Source organism: Piliocolobus tephrosceles, chromosome 1, assembly GCF_002776525.5.
Source record: "Piliocolobus tephrosceles isolate RC106 chromosome 1, ASM277652v3, whole genome shotgun sequence".
Taxonomy (NCBI): domain Eukaryota; kingdom Metazoa; phylum Chordata; class Mammalia; order Primates; family Cercopithecidae; genus Piliocolobus; species Piliocolobus tephrosceles.
The window spans coordinates 147,354,451-147,373,096 of record NC_045434.1 but is presented as its reverse complement, the minus strand read 5'-3'; the positions used below and the strand labels follow the sequence as shown (position 1 = coordinate 147,373,096).

General features: G+C 34.8%; 1 protein-coding gene across 3 annotated transcripts in view; it reads left to right on the top strand.

Annotated features, from left to right (window-relative positions):
• TYW3 (tRNA-yW synthesizing protein 3 homolog) overlaps positions 1–10,364 on the top strand; it is a 35,504-nt gene extending 25,140 nt beyond the window's left edge. Inside the window, exons 6-7 of one of the 3 annotated variants that reach the window (XR_002731099.2) lie at positions 1,236–1,385; positions 5,901–6,040. Coding sequence is in view for 2 of the 3 variants with exons in the window: in XM_023209377.2 (XP_023065145.1) it covers positions 5,901–6,117 (217 nt within the window). In the remaining variant the exon portion in view is untranslated. Of the gene's footprint in view, positions 1–1,235; positions 1,386–5,900; positions 6,332–9,958 lie in introns of those variants that run through there. The other 2 variants (XM_023209377.2, XM_023209389.2) reach the window with 2 other exon arrangements.
• Positions 10,365–18,646: the final 8,282 nt, after the last annotated feature.

Genomic DNA, 18,646 nt, shown 5'->3' with positions numbered 1-18,646 from the left:
AGAAACATAATCATTCCAGAAAGACAGCCCAGCAGCCACAGGAACTGTAACTGATCAATTTGAAGGCGGCCAGGGAAGAGGTGCACATTACCCCTAGATGTGACCTATCAGAGATTACCTAGACTTTCCTGTTTAGGGGAACACCCTGGTCAACTTTTTGTCTGATAAATATTTCACTTCTCTGGCTTAGGCTACTTTAATACCAAACTCTTATCATGGATTAGATCTAGAATTGCCATAACTTTCTAAGTAGGAAGGTATAGCTTTCATTTCACATCTCCATACTTCTTTTGTTCATCATCGTTACCTCCTGGCAAAGGAAACTTTTGTATTATTTTCTTTTACAACTTTTTCTCAAGAATAAAGATATTATATGAAGTAGTAAATATTATGCTGTCTTTCATATATGAAAGTAATGCCACTGACCTGCCATCAGCTAGATGCACAGTTTTGAGTTATCCAAGGAGTAATAGCCATTTTGATGTCATTTATAATTTTCTTTTTTTCTTCTCCCCACCCTTTTGGCTACCTCCATTCAGTCAATCGCTGCCTGAATATCTCTTCAGTCATTTTGTCTCCATCCATACTGCTGGTTTTCTCCTTCACGACCATCGTAATAGCCTCATTCAGGATGCTTCTAGTATGCCTGTCTGCTAAGCCATTCTTTATCAAATCATGTTTGTAAAGTGCAAAGGATTCCTATTGCTTAACTTGCATGCTTAAGATTCTTTAATACTTAGAACTTTTTTTGAAGCATTGAAGGCCAGGAGTGCTAGTGGTAGCAGTGTAAAAGGGTGAAGTGAAGTAGAAGTAGGCCACCGAGGCAGAACTGGGTTCAAATCCTGGTTCTGAGTTACGCGGTCTAGTTCCACCAAATTGCTCAACTCTCTGGACTTCAATTTTCTTATCTCTGACTTCTGGGAAATACCTATCTTAAAGAATAATTATTATATTCATTAGATAGTGTATTTATAATGACTGCCCTGACCCTGTTATGTTTTGGACTCTCAGGACAGGATAGCCCTTTTCCATCTTTGATTGATGGAGAATAAACCTATAACCATAAAAATATCACCATCCAGGCTTTCTCAGCTGGGGTTCCTCATTTGAACCACACAATTTACCAAGTTATTTGAGTGACTATTTTCTGAATTATCTCAAGGATTTTATGTAACATGTACTATTTTAGATACGTTGGAGAGAAGTTAATTCATTACTTACAATGGATGTCTTAGGGTACTGGAGCTTAATTTTCCAGCCACGCCCTGGGTGAGAAAAACTGACCACAAAAACCTGGCCACAAAATGCTTTGAGCAAGTATTCTAACTAAAGTAATACTTTTAAATAAGCAACAACTCACTCCACCAGACTACAGACTACTCTACGTAAGTATTTACTGGTACCATTCCATAAGTTTACCACTTACTAAATTGTAATCCAGTGAGACTGTTTGCTAAAACATAGGAGGTAGCAAATCAGTTTTCTCCATTTCCTTACTTGAATTTTAACAAGCTTATAAATAGAGCCCAAGATCAACTAACTATACACCTGGTGAAGTTAATTGAGCCACATTCACCAACTATAAAATCAAATTATGCTTAAATCCATTGACTCAAAAATATGTTTTGAGATTATAATGTGCATGCTGCCATTAAGAGCCATGCTTATCATATAAAATCAGGGAAAAATTAAAGAAGGGTAAAAATGTCCTAAGATACTGATTAGAAGATTACATGTGAATTTAGAGAGTGAGAACAAATTAAGGAGCTCCTTTGGGAACAGCTGTATGTTCAGCCAAATGCAGAGAAAGAGTTACTCTTCTGATGGTGAAAAGAGAAAAAAATACTGGAGGTGATGAGTTATGCAATCAGACATTAATTAAGTACTAAGATTGGTTTGCCAAAGGACCAAAGTTTCACAATTCAGAGAATTTCAAAAACTCAAAAACTCCTGATTAACATTTCAGCAATAAAAAATATTCTAGAAATGTGAAAATTAGAGAGGTAAAATATTTTTAATAAAAAGAAGGCCTTGTTCATGAGAAACAATTCCTAAGCCCACTTCTTAGTGGGAAGAGACTTATCCATTGGGTTCCTATTTCTGGAGCTGTCAAGACAAGGCCTTCAAGCAGCAGCCTGCTTTATAAACAGCCAATTTGGAGACTGGAAGAGACAGGGAGTGACATGAGATGTAGGAAGACAAACCATACATAACGATCTAGAGAACTTTGGATAGCTATTGACGTAACTACAAGAGGAAGGCTATCTTTGAATCTGCTAATAAGCAGTCAGCACATGGGTCAGATGAAACCACCATCTGGCTCTGAGTAGCATAAAACTAGCCATGTTCTTTTCACCAACTGTGTAATGAGAAAATATTACATAAAAGGCACAATAAAGGGGCAGAATATATTGTCATGTAATATTGTTGATAAAGCAAATCTGGAAGAAAAGTAATTGAATCCACTTTCAATGGTTGATTTTTTTTTTTTTACTCTATTTTGTGATAAAATGTACATAATAGGAAATTTATCATTTTACCAGTGGCATTAAGTGCATTCACATTGTTATGCAACTGTCACCACTGTCCATCTCCAGAACGTTTTCATCATCACAAACTAAATCTCTATTCCCATTAAACACTAACTCTCCATTCCTCATACTGCGTTCCCCTGTTAACCACTATTCCATTTTCTCTCTCTATGAATTCCACTGTTATAGGTAATTCATCTAAGTGAGATCATACCATATACATCCTCTAGTATCTGGCCTATTTTACTTAGTTAATGTAGGATTTATCCATGCTGTAACGTGTATCAGAATTTCGGTTCTCTTTAAGACTGAATAATATTCCATTCTATTTATAGACTGCATTTTGTTATTCATTGATCTGTCAATGGACATTTAAAGTGTCTTTGCCTTTTGGCTATTGTAAATAATGCTGCTATGAACATCATTCGTGATAAATGATGATTGATGGTGATTGTACGAGTATCTGAGTCGCTGCTTTCAGTTCTATTGGATATATACTCAGAAGTGGTATAGTGTAATCAAAGAAAGCTTCATGGAAGAAGTCACTGAGCAGGGCCTAAAATGCAGGCAGGGTTATTATATGAAGAGCTCTGTGGAAGGGGGAGATAGCATGATAGATAAAAAAGAACAGCATGAACAAAGGAAAAAGAGATAGTGCTATGGTTTGGCTTTGTCTCCACCCAAATCTCATCTTGAATTCCCATGTGTTGTGAGAGGGGGCTGGAGGGAGGTAATTGAATCGTGGGGGCAGGTCTTTCCTGTGCTGTTCTTGTGATAGTGAATAAGTCTCACAAGATCTGATGGTTTTAAAAATGGAAGTCGCCCTGCACAAGCTCTCTTCACTTGCCTGCTGCCATGTGAGACAGGCCTTTCACCTTCCACTATGGTTGTGAGGCCTCCCCAGCCACATGGAACTGTAAATTCATTAAATCTCTTTCTTTTATAAATTGCCCAGTCTCAGGTATGTCTGTATCAGCAGCGTGAAAACAGACTAATAAAATAAATTGGTACCAGTAGAGTGGGGCACTGCTGAAAAGGTACTCAAAAATGTGGAAGCAACTTTGGAACTGGGTACCAGTTCCAGGCAGAGGTTGGAACAGTTTGGAGAGCTCAGAAGAAGACAGGAAAATGTGGGAGCGTTTGGAACTTCTAGAGACTTATCTAATGGCTTTGACCAAAATGGTGATTATAATTTGGACAAGGAAATCCAGGCTGAGGTAGTCTCAGATGGAGATGGGGAACTTATTGGGAACTGGAGCAATGGTGACTCTTGTTAGGTTTTAGCAAAGAGACTGGCAGCATTTTACCCCTGCCCTCGAGATTTGTGGAACTTTGAAGTTGAGAGAGATGATGTAGGGTATTGGGCAGAAGAAATTTCTAAGCAGCAAAGCATTCAACAGGTGACTTGGGTGCTGTTAAAGGCATTCAGTTTTGTGGATCTTTGTTCCATTTTACCAATTGTTTTGGTACTCTAAGGACATAGCTTTGAATTCTCAGGTTCTTTAATGGTTGATTAAAGTAAGGCATACATTCTTTTTTAATTACTTTTTTTTAAATGTGATGAATGGCATCTGTTATTTGCCAAGCACAGCACTAGATATCAATGTGTACAGTGATGAGTGTGTAAGTTCTTGAAAATGGACAGGATATGTACTCATCATGTTGTATATGTATTAGAGTTAGGTGATATATTTAGGCATAGGTGGATATTTGGAGTTTTTGAGTTTTATAGGCTTTGTAAGTAGAACTTAGCCTGTTTATTGAATCAAACAAAGATGAAAATTGGTCCAAATAGAGATCTATTCTGCAGATATCAAAAATTTCCTGCCATAGTCTCCCATTATAATAGGACATAAAAGTAAGATGAGATCTCTGCAGTGGCAAGGGAGTTTCTTAACTTTCAGATCATTCTAATTTGGGACCTAGGATAATACATTTATAGTTACATTTTTAATCTGGGGTTATTCATTCATTTATTCAATATAGTCTTACTGAGGATGCCAGCACTCTACTGCATGCTAAGATATAACAGAAGACAGGTAGATAGGATCCTTGGTCTCTTGAAGTCTATATTCTATAAAAGTAGTCATTTTTGATAACTAACTCTCTGGGTACTTACATATATCATCTGTAATCCTGTGACAACCCTGATAACTACAGGATAATAATATCCAGCTTTATAAATGTGAAAAATCAAGACTGTGGGAAATTAATTGGAATTAGCTGACATCCTCTTTCCCAAAGGAATGTTGGTGTCAAATGCATGCAACACACCACGCTGCCTGCTGCCTTCCGACATAGACTGAAGGCTACTGTGTCAAGCAGAGTTTTGTGTTAGGTGTTAACATGAGGGTAGAAAAGAAATGAGGCCTGCTTTTCAGAGAGCCTACAGTTTATTGTATCACAAAACTAACGCTAAAACTCCAATAGAAAAATGAATAAAGGGAAAGAATAATTTACACTAAATATTCAAATAGCTAATAAATGAGAAACATTCTGTTTTATTTACAAAGAAATGAAAGTTAAAATAATGCAATATCATTTCCACCCATCCAGGTAGAAGGTATTTTTGGGTAGGAATATTGAGCGTATGGGTGCAGTGATCTCTCTCAAGTGCAACTATTAGAAGCATATTTCTTTGAGTATCTGTTGTGGAAAACAAGCAGTATTTATCAAGAGTCTTGTAATGTTTATGCCCTTTAACCATGTAATGATATTTCTAGGTGTCTATAGTAAGGAAATGGCTAAAAACTCACATCACTTTAAAAAATGCTTACCACATTTTTGTTTGTATCAGGAAAATTTTGAATATAAACAAAGGCCAGTCTAGGTGACATAATGTTATACTGCCATTCTCAATAAATGTTAAACTTGAAAAAACAATGTAAAACTTTATATGTAATATTCTAATTGTGAAAAAATAGATATATGGATTAACAAATACATTGATTCAGACTACATTAATAAACTGAAAAGAAAAATATTGAGAGCAGTTATTTCTAGTTATGTAGAGGTGATCTGTATTTGTAACCTCATACATTACACAAATTACCTAAAATGAGCCATTACATTTATGTAATTATAATTCCATTCATTTTTACCCTTTTCTTCAACCCCTACATTTGGGATGGAAAGTGAGGTAGGACAGAGATTGTCAAGAGGTGATTCCAATCCAATTTTCAGGGCTGTTCTTAAAGAACTAAAGTGCTTTTATTTCCCTATAAAACATATTATTTATTTGATTTATTTTATATTTATAAAGCTAATATGGGACATAGCCAAATTTGCATAACTTATAAGCTCTTGGTGTATTTCAATCATTTGGTTTCAGTACACACAGATATAACAGTAGTACTTATTTCTTTACAGGTTTTACAACTGCCTACAGCATGCTTTGGAAAGGGAAACTATGACTAACTTACATCCCAAGATCAAAGAGAAAAATAACTCGTCCTATACTCATAAGAAACAAAAAAAAACAGAAAAAGCACATGCCCAGTGTATTACTAAGGAAAATGATAAAGAACTTGAAAATGATGATGACGATCTAGGAATCAATATTACCATCTTCCCTGAAGGCTACTAAGCTTTGGTTCTGACGTGTCTTGGTCGTAACCTTTCTAGTAGGTTTTATAAAGCTGCTCTTTATAAGAGTATTTTAGTTTGTTGAGTGTATCAGCCATTTAGAAAAATAAGATGTAATTTCTCTACATTTTAGAGAAACCTATCTTATGAAAATAGATGTCTTTTTAAAATAGCTTTGTGTGTTTGCTCATTGAATACTGCCTTTTTTAGTCACATAGAGGTTTATTGCAAAAATAAAATTGTGATTTTTTAATGACTCTCGTTTTATTTGTTTTAATTTCTACTTCTGCAAAACAGGAAAACTAAGTACACCTTTTCAAGAAACGCTTAACACCAGAGAGATTTAAATAAAAACTATAATAATAATTTATTTGCTTTTAACTTTGAAACCTCCAGCCTTTAAAGGAGGGGTCAAAGTTTGCTTCTGTCGCCATGGAGTCCAGTAACAAGTTTTTTCCTCCCTTTGGACTTTGTGGTTAAAACAACTGATACATTTGTGTTCAGGACAAAATATCTGAACCCTCTCCCCAGCATTTTTCACAAACCAGAGCCTGCCACTGACACAGTCTCTGTGAAACACGTGGGCATAGTTTTTCACTAAGCCTGATGAGAAGTGACTACTAAGATCAAGCGTCCTAATAGAACATGTGCTATGAAAAATTGTGAGGATCAAAAGCCTTGGGTTTGAATTCTGACTTCTATATGGAAGTTAGAGGTCCTTGAGCAAATCATTTAATTTCCTAGGGCTTCTATTGTCTCTTCTCCATAATAGTGATTCTATTACCTGCCTTATTTATACCATAGGAGTGTTGCCAGTATCAAGTTTTAAAATGCGAAAGCATTTACTAATAGATCATTATTATGCACATCTACTGTTTTAGGATAAAATGAGAATGAGTTCATACTGTTTTTTCAGAATGTACCAAGTCATAAAAATATATATTTAAAGGGAAATTGCTAGATAATCATGGAACTAATAAATTATAAAAATACTAGAGTGTCAAAAAAAATTATAAAAGGTAGTGAACATTGAGTTGTGATTTGGGCATTTCCTAATATTGTTATAGTTTACCTAAGTTAACTTTATGTGAATTAGATTTGCCCGCCATTTGCTTGTCTTAACAGGTAGCAGTTTGTATTCTCATTTTCAAAATAGGTAGAATTCGTGGACATCTATTGTCCTCTAGATAAAATCAGAGGTGGTGTCCAGGCAGCTCTGAAGTTATTGTAAGGTTTTTTTCTTTTTTTCTTTCATTGTTCTAGACTGCTCTCTTTGGGGCCTATAAAATAAGATGCTGATATTTACTGACCTAATTTAGTATTCCCACAACATTTAGGACATCTTCAAACAATCTTTTGTTTCATTGTTTGAGAAACGACTTCCCCTGAGTCCTCGATCTCCTTGCTGTTCTGCAGCATGCGGTGCTGTTGGCCATTCTTGCATTTGTGATCTGCCCTGTCAGGGGCTTCCTGAATACTGTCTTCTGAATCACCTCACTTTTTATGGCAAGTCCTTGGTTCTTTTTCCCTCCAATACTTGTAGCAGTTTTCAACATTTATTGCATCTTGAAAAAAATATAAAAAGAATCCAGGAATCTCCAGGGAGGGACACTAGGTATTCTATATACATACATACATATATGTGTGTGTGTGTGTGTGTGTGTGTGTGTGTGTGTGTGTGTGTGTGTGTATGTATATACTCAGAAGTGGTTTTAATTGTAAACCAAAGGGTAATAACTTTGTAGGTATTACCAGATGTCTATCTTTGGCCCTCATTTTGCATTTCTTCATCCCAGCCATCACAGTAATTCCAGTAGACTTAGCCCATCAGACGGTGATTCCCAATTTTCTTGCCCAGACTGACCTCCTAAGCTTTGGCTAACTGCTGGATCTCTCCAGTAGAGCTGTTATTTTCTAAAACTCTTCTCTCTTGTTAGAATTCTCCTTTCCTTTGGCTAGAGAGAGCAGCCCTTGGTTGGGAATTTTGTGTGTGTGTGTGTCTGAGCCCATTGACACTTTCAGTTTGCTGGCTTTTGCAGTGCCTCGTCTAGGATATGTAAGGAGGAAAAACAAAAAACGGGAACTTGCCACTGTGTTGTGCTTCAGATCCCCCAAATCCCTATCTGGTCCACTTTCTTCTCTCTGCCTGTCAGAGTCTTATGTTTGTTTTATATACAATGCTCAGAGTATTTAGTTGCAGTCAATAGAAGGAATAGAGAAAAGTATGCCTATTCCATCTTCCCAGAATCAGAAGTCTAATTTTAAGAAAGTACTGATAATATCAACTATCAAATTGTTGGGGTACATTGTTGAGGACACTTTTGCAAAGCCATTCAGATAGGCATGGATTCCTTATTTCAACGCTGTGCCCCATCTTCCAGCCTGTGTGCTTTGCTGCTCTCGCTTCAGGCTACTGGATTCTCTCCAGCCTAAAGGAGAGAAGGAAATCCCTGGAAGCCTGTATCCCGTGCCCCCCACCAACCATACACACACTCATTGTCTTTCCTGCACCCCCCACTACACGTGCACACACTCCTTGTCTCATAGCCAGTAATGACAAGTGTGGAGCTTCAGACTATCACTTTGTTGCCCAGAGGATAGGCCCTGCTGCAGATCTTCCAAACCAGAATCTTAATTCTGGAGCCTGGGAATCTTTATTTTTCAAACAACTCATCCAAGTTGTTCTGATAAAATCAGCCCAGCACTTTTAGAACTCACTGATAACAGACTTATTCCTGAAGGAGCATTTGAGGAGGAATTGAAGATTTTCTAATGGAGAAAAAAAAGGGGGTCACATGAACAGATGTTGCAGTGTACCTGTGCCATAGATTTCACGTGTACACTTTATAGGACAGTAAGCAAGAGCTTAGGTAAGTTATAGTCCTTACCTTTGGGTCTAAGGCAGTGTCCAGGAAACCTTGGCAACTTGTTCAGCTATGTAAGTTGAACTCTGTACCACTTGGGAGGGAATATTGCCCTAGACGACAATGTCAATGGCGCTTGTTGAAGTTGTGCAGTGCACATTCGTATCTACCAACATATATAGCAGTCCTTCTGGAAAGGGAGTTTTGTCAGGAAAGGATACTCACAGTGTCAGAATGCCTGGAGCATTGCTTCTAGTCTAGTGAACAGAATATGGAAATATCTGCCTGGCAGTACAGTAAATGAAAAGAGAAATGAATAGTAACAAAAAAAAAAAAGTTATAAATAAGAACCATAGGAAAGAGAGAGCGTAGGTGGAACAAGCCTATCCTGTGGTGAAGTGACAACACATTCTACAGTGTTAAAATGTCTCTAAGAGGCTCATTGACTTTTCTTCACTCATTTAAATTGATCTCCAAAAGAACTATGTATTTTAAAGATTCCATAAACTGAACATGTGAATGAGGACCAAGAAGAGAGGGGCGCTTCCCAATCTGTTTATGTAAGGTAACAGAATTACTTTGGTTAGTAGTGAGGAGATACCAGGTGCTGGCCATGAAACTGAGAAGACATTGAATCCCATTCACTCCTTAACATTCCTTCATATACAGTCATGAGCTATGTAACAACATTTCAATCAATGATGGACCATATGCCATATACCATATGGTGGCCCCATAAGATTATAATGGACCTGAAAAATTCCTGTTGCTAGTGATGCGGTCATTGTAAAGCTGTAGCACAAGACATTATTCACATGTTTGTGGTGACAGTCATATAAAACTGTGGTCCATACAATTATGTACAGTGCGAAATACTTGATAATAAATATGTTACTGGTTTATGTATTTACTATGCTATGCTTTTTATCATTATTTTTGGGTATACTCCTTCTACTTAAAATGTTAACTGTAAAACAGCTTCTGACAGGTCCTTCTGGAAGTACTCCAGAAGAAGACATTGTTATCATAGAAGATAACAGCTTCCTGTGTGTTATTGCTCCTGAAGACCTTCCAGTGGGACAAGATGTGGAGGAGGAAGACAGTGATTCTGAGGATTCTGACCCTGTGTAGGCTTAGGCTAATGTGTGTGTTTATATCTTAATTTTTCACAAAAAGGTTTTTCCAATGTTAAAAAAAAAGAAAAAAAGCTTATAGAATAAGGATATAAAGAAATATTTTGTACAGCTGTATAATGTGTTTGCTTTAAGCTAAGCATTATTACAAAAGAGTCAAAAAGTTTTAAGAAATTAAAGTTTATAAACCAAATGTTCACTGTAAGCTAAGGTTAATTTATTCTTGAAGAAAGAAAAAATGTTTAATGAAATGTAGAATAACCTAAGTGTACAGTGTTCATAAATTTATAGAGTAATACGTTTATACAGAACATCCTAAGCCTTCACATTCACTCACCACTCAATCAGTGACTCACCCAGAGCAACTTCCAGTACTGCAAGCTCCATTCATGGCATGTGCCCTGTACAGGTGTGCTATTTTTCACCTGTTGTACCATATCTTAATTGTACTTTTTCTATGTTTAGGTATGTTTAAATACATAAATACTTGTCATTTTGTTACAGTTGCCCACAGTAGTCAGCACATTAACATGCTGTACGGGTTTGTACCCTAGAAGCAATAGGCTCTACCATGTAGCCCAGTAGTGACATTTGCATGACTAAATCACCTTACAACCCTTTTCTCAGAACATGTTTCTATTGTCAAACAACACACAACTATTTTATTTATGCCTGATCAACAATATCAATAACTGAAACACAGCAGTTTAGTAATAATTTAATACACACGATAACCTGCCTATTGAGAATGGCTTTATATTTGTTTTCATTGTAGTGGATCCATCCAAAATAAAAGTAATTTTTTCCTTCCTCCAGGATAAAGGCAAACATTTCTTCCTAAGGTCTGGATTCTCCATATCACCTACAAGTTAACTGCTTTTGTGTTCTAAAAGAGAGAGGAAAAATGAAGTTGTCAATCTTATTGAAAAAAAAAGAGGGAAACTAAGGAACATGCTTTTGCTTTTGAGGTTCTAGGCCAGAAGTCATAAACTATAACTTGGCCAAGTTATGGCCAAGCAGATATGTTTTGTTTGGCCCACACAGAGTATATTTTTTCTAATTGAATCAACATTTTAAAATATGATGATTTCGTATTTAAAAATAAAATAAAAAGTGCATCTCTGGTTTGTTTTGTGTGTGTGATTTTATTGGGAGATCTAGCTACAGCAGTCTCACATTCCTGCAGGACAACACTTAGCCAGTCAAGTACTAGCTCCTCCTTCTGGATAAGACTTGGTTTCCTATCCACCCCAGACCCAGCACCCACTACTGCTTCCCTGTCACAACTGCTTCAATCATTTAAACATTGTTTGGTCCCTGTGGTCACCAGCATTGGCAAACTTTGGTTAGATCTTTGGGGAGAATTAAACTCTATCACTATGTTAGTATATTATGTAATAAATGAGAGATGAGAGCAGGACCAGCTATATAATTTTCAAAGGACAGTGCAAAATGAAAATGTGGGACCCATTATAAAAGGCTTAAGAATTACAAGATGGCAACAGTGGAGCACTAAATCAAGTACAGGTACATCTAAGCACGGGGCCCTATGCAAGCTGCACAGGTTGCACATACATGAGGCTTGGTGCTTTAAGGGGAATTGCTGTCTTCCTACTCAACTGGGTGTTTACTCCTCCTCCCCACATTGAGAAAGATGCAGAGTGCTGCAGGTTCTGTGAGGTGCCAGGACTTGACACCTGCTCACATTTGGTGCCCTTGGGTTCCAGGACAATGAGTAGATGTTTGGAAGCCTGCAAGGATGGATGTTTTGGAAGCTAGGGCAAAAGTCTCAGTGGCTACCCTTAGATGGAGTAAACCATAGTCCTTTTCAGAGCCACTTGATTTCAAATGTGAGCAAAGGCAGTGATGAGCACCACGTTTTGAAAACAGGGCCTTTCTCCATTTTGAGAGGAGTTATATGATTTCCTGGGTTAAGTGTTGAAGAACCATGAAAAATGATCACCATCATTCTTCTTATAGATGGGCCCTTGAGCAGGCTTTAATTTGATTGGAGTTGCGGGGAGTAAACATTACACTCCCATATAAGGTGTATAATAGTGACTATTTTTTGGTTACGATTTTTGGCTTTTAAAAATGGGCTTTGACCTTCAACCCTCTTCTTTCCATACTCTACTGTGCTTCTGTCAACATTCACGCTTCTCTAATGCAATAGGATTTTAATATTCACAAATGCTAATGTTTTTAAATTTAGTCCTTTAATGTCCTACGTTTTTATGCATTCTATTCTTGCTAAGCACGTATTTCTCAGCCCTTTTTGGTTTTGCCTTTAATGTGGTTGAATTTAAACTATAACTATAACTCATTGCACATTTTATTTATTTATTCATTTATTTTAATAACATTTTTGGAACAGTTTTAAGTTTACAGAAAAATTGAGAGGAAAAGTTCAGATAGTTCCCATATACCCACTTCATCTGCCTGCACACAATTTCCTCTATTATCTTATTTATCCTACATCTTACATTAGTGTGGGACTTTTGCTACAATTGATAAGCCAATATTGATATTTCTTGACTAAAGTCCATATTTTATGCCTCTCTTCATCTCTCTCCAATTCTGTTCTCTCCTCCTGGGACTATTAGTCTATTAGTCATATATTATACCTACTTATGGGTCTATTCTCCATATTGTCTAATCTTTTAATCCCCCTTCACCAGTTTCTCTTCATCTATATGTGTGTCATTCTGTATCATTCATTCGGGTTATTGTTTAGGTAACTCACACCCTCTTCAACTGTGTCTAATCTACTGCCTATCCAGTCCATTGAGTTTTACATTTCAAAGATTATATTTTATAATTTCTAGTTCTTTTGGTTCATTTTCAAATCAGAGGCAGATTATTTAAAGTTTCTAATAATTATTTCTTTCTATATACTTTTTCCCAGAAATTTCAATAAATTGTATTTACACAAGCATTTCATACACTTGTATATTATAGAAATGATCTACGTTCTTTAGCTATTCCAAGGATAATTGAAAAGAATGTCATCACCCCTACCAAATCTAAGCCACGCAAGAAGAAAGTGAACTATTTCTCAATAACCAGATTGTTTACATGTCATTTTTATTATTTATTCATTTACATGACTAATATGTATTGAGCACCTACTATATATCAGTCACATGCAACAGGACAAGGTCTCTGCCTTCATAGAGCTTTCCTTCTAGTAACATTATTAAAGACTTTGTTTGTGTTGGCACTTGCCTAGGATCTTTAGTGCTCTTTAAATTTTACTCATCAGCCAGGGCTCAGCTCAAATGTTACCACTTTTAAGAAGCTTTCCTAAAAGATCATTTCAGAATTAACTTCTTCCATTCCTGTTTTTCCACAGCACTTTCCCATTACTATACATACATAACATTTTGTTTATACTTACATAACCACACAAACCAAGGAGTCTCTTGATAGCTCTTAATTGCATACATATATATGTATCCATCACCACCATCCTATTAAACTTGACTAACTGAGGGACAAAGCCGTTTTTCCAACATTTTTATATCTGCAGCATCTTGGACATTGTTGTTTTTTTAACAAGTACCTTCTATTCTGATTTATAAATGCATTGTAGATGGGAGAGTTCATGAGTATTATCTAATTTATTATTTTATAAGCAAATGACAAAATCCCTAACCAAATTCTGTTACTATTCACTTCTTGAAAGAATCTTGAAATTGATAAAGTTAAATGACTGAAGTTTAAAAAAAGATACTTGGAAGTCACTAAACATGTGCATAATACTATTCTTTATATCTCTCAAAATATCCAAATTTCCAGATGTTAGTATTCCAAGATATACCTTGTGACTAAACGTGATAGGTCTTGTCTTTCTTTTTTCACACCAAGCCTTTTGAAAGCCTCTTTATTTTGAAATAATTTCAGATCTACAAATAAGTTATAATAGCATAAAGAATTCCTGAATATACTTTACCCAGAGTGACCATTCTCACTTTCTCTCTCATATATAGACATATAGTACATATGAATAATTTCATATATAAACTTTTGAGAGTAAGTTAAAGATATTTTACTTTTACTCTTAAATATTTCAGTGTATATTTCCTTAGAACAAGGACAGTCTCATATAATCTCAGCACAATTATAAAATCAGGAAATTTAACAGTTATACAACATAATTACATAATCTATAAAACTTACCCAAATGTCATCAGTTGTCCCAATGATATTCTTTGTAGGATAAACTAAATTGCATTTTGTTTCATGTTTCTTTAATCTTGTTTAATAGTACATAATTGGTTATAAGCCTTTGTGTTTGATAACATAGGCTTGAAGAATACAGGAAAATTTAATAGCCATCAATTTATATTTTTAATACTCGTTTTTAACTAGATTCAAACTATGCATTTGGGGCAAGAATATTATATAAGTGATGTGTTCTTGTCAAAGCATGACTTCAGTAGGTACAGGATTTCAGTTTGTCCCACTATTGGTTATGTTAACTTTGATCTCTTGGCTAACGTGGTGTCTGCTAGGTTTAATGGTAACTTTCTCTTTTGTAATTAATAAGAAATTTGAAGGATGCTGTACCTTGAGAATATGTAAATAACCTATTTTTAGCCAACTTTTACCCACTAGTTTCAACATCTGTTGATTATTCTTCTCCAAATAAGTTATTCCTGTGATTGCAAAATAATGATTTGTTACCTCCATTATTCCTTCTACATTCATTAATTGGCATTCGACTTTAAAAGACAGCTTCACTTTCGCACACTCTCCCCACATCAACTATCATATGAACTCATGGATTCTTATTTGATTCAAAAGGTTATAATCCATTGCTATCATTATTTATTTTAATGTTCATATTATTTCAGATTTGACCAGTGGGAGTCCCTTCAAGTTGACCTCTGTCTACTTGTTAACATATCTCTTTCAGTGTTTGAGCATTTCTTCATTGTCCTGCACAAGGAGGCTTTCCAGGCTCACCTTGTACATTCATTGCCCCCAGCCATAGAATCAGCCAAAGAACCCCAATTCATTTTGGTGGGAACTGGCATTTAGAAACAAAGTTCCTAAGCAGTAAGTTTATTCATGACAGCATTTTCTCTTTTTTAATTATAGAATTATTCATCAGTCTATAATAATCAGTAAATAAACATTATTCAAAGATTAGATCTTATAGTTTACATCATCCATGAGATGTGTTGACAGAAATGACATATAAAGCTGTCTACTAAGTTCATTTCTCTGTCATATAGCAGCAGGAATGTTCACATTAATATACTGAAATAGTCTCATTATATTCATTTAATGAATTCCTTTATTCCTCAGCTTTTCATACCAACTCCTACCTATTTTCTGTGACATGGTAAGACTTAAAGAAATTGTCCTTAACTCTTTGGAGAAAATAACTTTGCAGAGATCAAGAAATATTGGCTAATTTCATTGTACTTAACAATTGTCAATACATTATTCAAACCTGTTAATCTTGTGGTTATTTTTAATGATGCTTTGAAATGAGGCAAAAGCAAATGAATAAGTCATATAGACTAACCAATCTCTCCTACAGCCACTATCTCCCACAGCAATAGGCACATTGCCAAATTGAAGTTTAATTCGTAGGTTCTATGAAACGGTGGGTAAGAAGGAAAAAGGAGAAACCATGTCTGATTTTTCACAATTATCCACCAGGTGGCAGAGTACTACACGCAGTGGACACAGAGCAGTTTGAGCTTCATTTAAGACGGGGTAGGCTTTGGTTTGTTTTTTTTGTTTGTTTGTTTTTTTTTATAAAATCAATTCTATAATATTTTGATAGGTTTATTTTTAAGAAAGAATAACATTAGGAAAACATAATTTCTGCTTATCCTTCTAATAAATTAAATTATCTAACATCAAAGGATAATTTGGTCGTATGGTATTTTAATAGCAAAAGCTATCTGGAAGTTTTCACTTTGTTATTAAAGTATGCCATTGAAATTATGTTATTTCTAAAGAGTAAAATGAAAGAAATATTGGGAACAAGATTTACTTCAAGTTTTTAGGCTGTTTCCATCTCAAACCTGCATTTAGTTAAAATTGTGAAATCATTTAAAAAATCTTCGTATCTTTAAATATATTATTCACCCATCATGTATATATGTAAGGAATTAATAATCAACATCATTTTGTACAAATTCAAGGGATAAATCCTATTTATCCTATTCTATCCAATTTCCTTAGAGGCCTATATACAATAGACAGGGCTTATTTATTTGTGTATAAGTCTCTAAGGAAATTGTTCTCTCAGTGTATCTGTATTAAATCTATACATGGTCTAAAAATACTAAACAATTATAGTTAAATTTATTAGGATTATAGATTTTTGTGTCAAACTGTTTGCTTTTATACTTTTAATATTTCCATTCCTCACGCAGTCCTGTTTATTCTTTATGTTAACTGTAATGTTCAATACTTGAATAACAAATAGTAGTTACAGTATTTACCTACATTTAGCCACCAAGTCTCTAAATAATCCATTGCTTCCAGTTTAAAACAATCATTCTAAGATTGATAGTAATTAATTCCTAATGAAAAATTATTCCAGATTTTGTACAACTATTGATAGATTATTTTTGATCTCTTAATTTTAAGGGATTTTGTGACACTGATTTCTCTTTGTGATGGTGTAAGGAAAATGGAATATACACTTTCAGTTTAGAAAACACTGCTGAGAATTTTGACATACAGCACAGCTGAGTACTTAGGATTACAATTTTGGTTGGTGGCGGAAAAGTAGAAATAAATTAAGAGACTCTGGAAGTAAAATCTGATAAGAAATATTGTCCTTAATGCAAAGATAAAAATAACCAAACGCTGAGAAGCCTTTAGCGATTTGTTCCCTTGCTACTGCTAGTGTGTGTTAGATTTAGTCCCAGTAACGTCTGGTTTATCCTTGTAATCTCTAGTTTGCACTTTTTATTTGAAAAACAAAGCAGGATTTTTCTTAAATATCACATTTGTATTTTCACTTACAAACTTTTGGAGATATTTGGCATGTGTTCCTCTGTGAACTTAGCGTTTTTGCTTTCTTGCCTGGATCTCCGTTCTGGATGCTAAACTTAACTGCTTCCCCAGACTTCTATATTGCACTCTTAGTAAATCAATCTCCTAAATGGGAAAATATTATTTGTGGGGACATTCTTTCACTCAAGGGATGAAGAATGGTTATTTAAAAGGGTTACATTTCATCAGCCATTTCTATAGTCACTTTCTTTTTCTGCCTTTCCATATTTTTTAAATGGAAAAGCTACATATGATCCCTTAACTAAGTTGGTTGGTCAGTGGGCTGCTGCCCTGTTGATGTTGAGCGTCTAAATATAGAAATGAGCATATAGCTTGCATCAGTTCCAGTATCATGCCTTCTTTCTATGGAAAATACACGATTCAATTTAATTACATAATCTGTCGTTCTCTAAGACAGGGCTTCCAACAGGGCTAAACAATTCCGAAGCGGGTTTGGCTCTTTTTTTAAGAGGGCTAATCAGAAGGGATTTGTGATATCGAAATCACTAAGAGGTAATTATGAATGATTTTGTGCAATTCAGAAATGAAAAATTCTTCCCCAAAGCCCCAAATCTTTGAGTCTATTTTGTTTTAAAATAATGGAAATTTGTTTCTTCACTTATATATCATGCTAGCATTGTTAGGTGAATTTCTTAAATGCCAAAAATGAAAATATACTTCTGCAAGAAAAGATGAATGAATTTTAGGTGACAATAAGAAATGACATGTAATGTAATTCTGGAAGCAGAAATTTCCACAATGATAAAAAAAAAGGGAATTTATTTCATGAAAATAATATTAATAATGGTTTTCGACCCTGAAATTTTTCATTGTTTCTTTACAATCAGAGAAAAAAGACATTTTTTTCAGAAAACTTTCCTTAGTCTGTTGACATGAACACCAATTTTTGCTATTAAAGTAGAAACTAGTAATTACATTTTTAAAAATGACACTCTGGTAATTATACATTTAAAATATGAATCCTAATGTTTAATTAGGTCATATGACTATAATATCAGCTTGCATTAGCAGGAGATTATCAAATCCTAGCAATTCATTCCATAGAGCAATACAAGTTAGAAAAGACTGCTATAATTGTGAGATTTAAATAGAATAAACCATAATGCAGTACAGTATTCTTTAAATATTTTAATGTTTACTAATGTTATTGAGTAATGAAGTTTATCATCATGGCATATTCTTCTTAGATAATTACTCTGGTAGCAATAAGCACATAAGAAGGTTGGTATTTTTTTTTTCTTCCAGGAAAGCTTTCAAATTAATCTCAGAGCAGAGTTCAAAACATGTATTTGAAAGTGGATTTCTATATTTCTAATATGCATATGTATGTAGTATTATTTATTTTCTGAATGTAATTACATTGTGCTTGGATGTTAGGTAAGTAATTTTTATTTTTAACCCATATCATAAATCTATAAATTATTAGTTCTTACTTTCATTTCTTTTTATTTTTCATTTATAAATAATGCAGTGCAAATAAAACCAC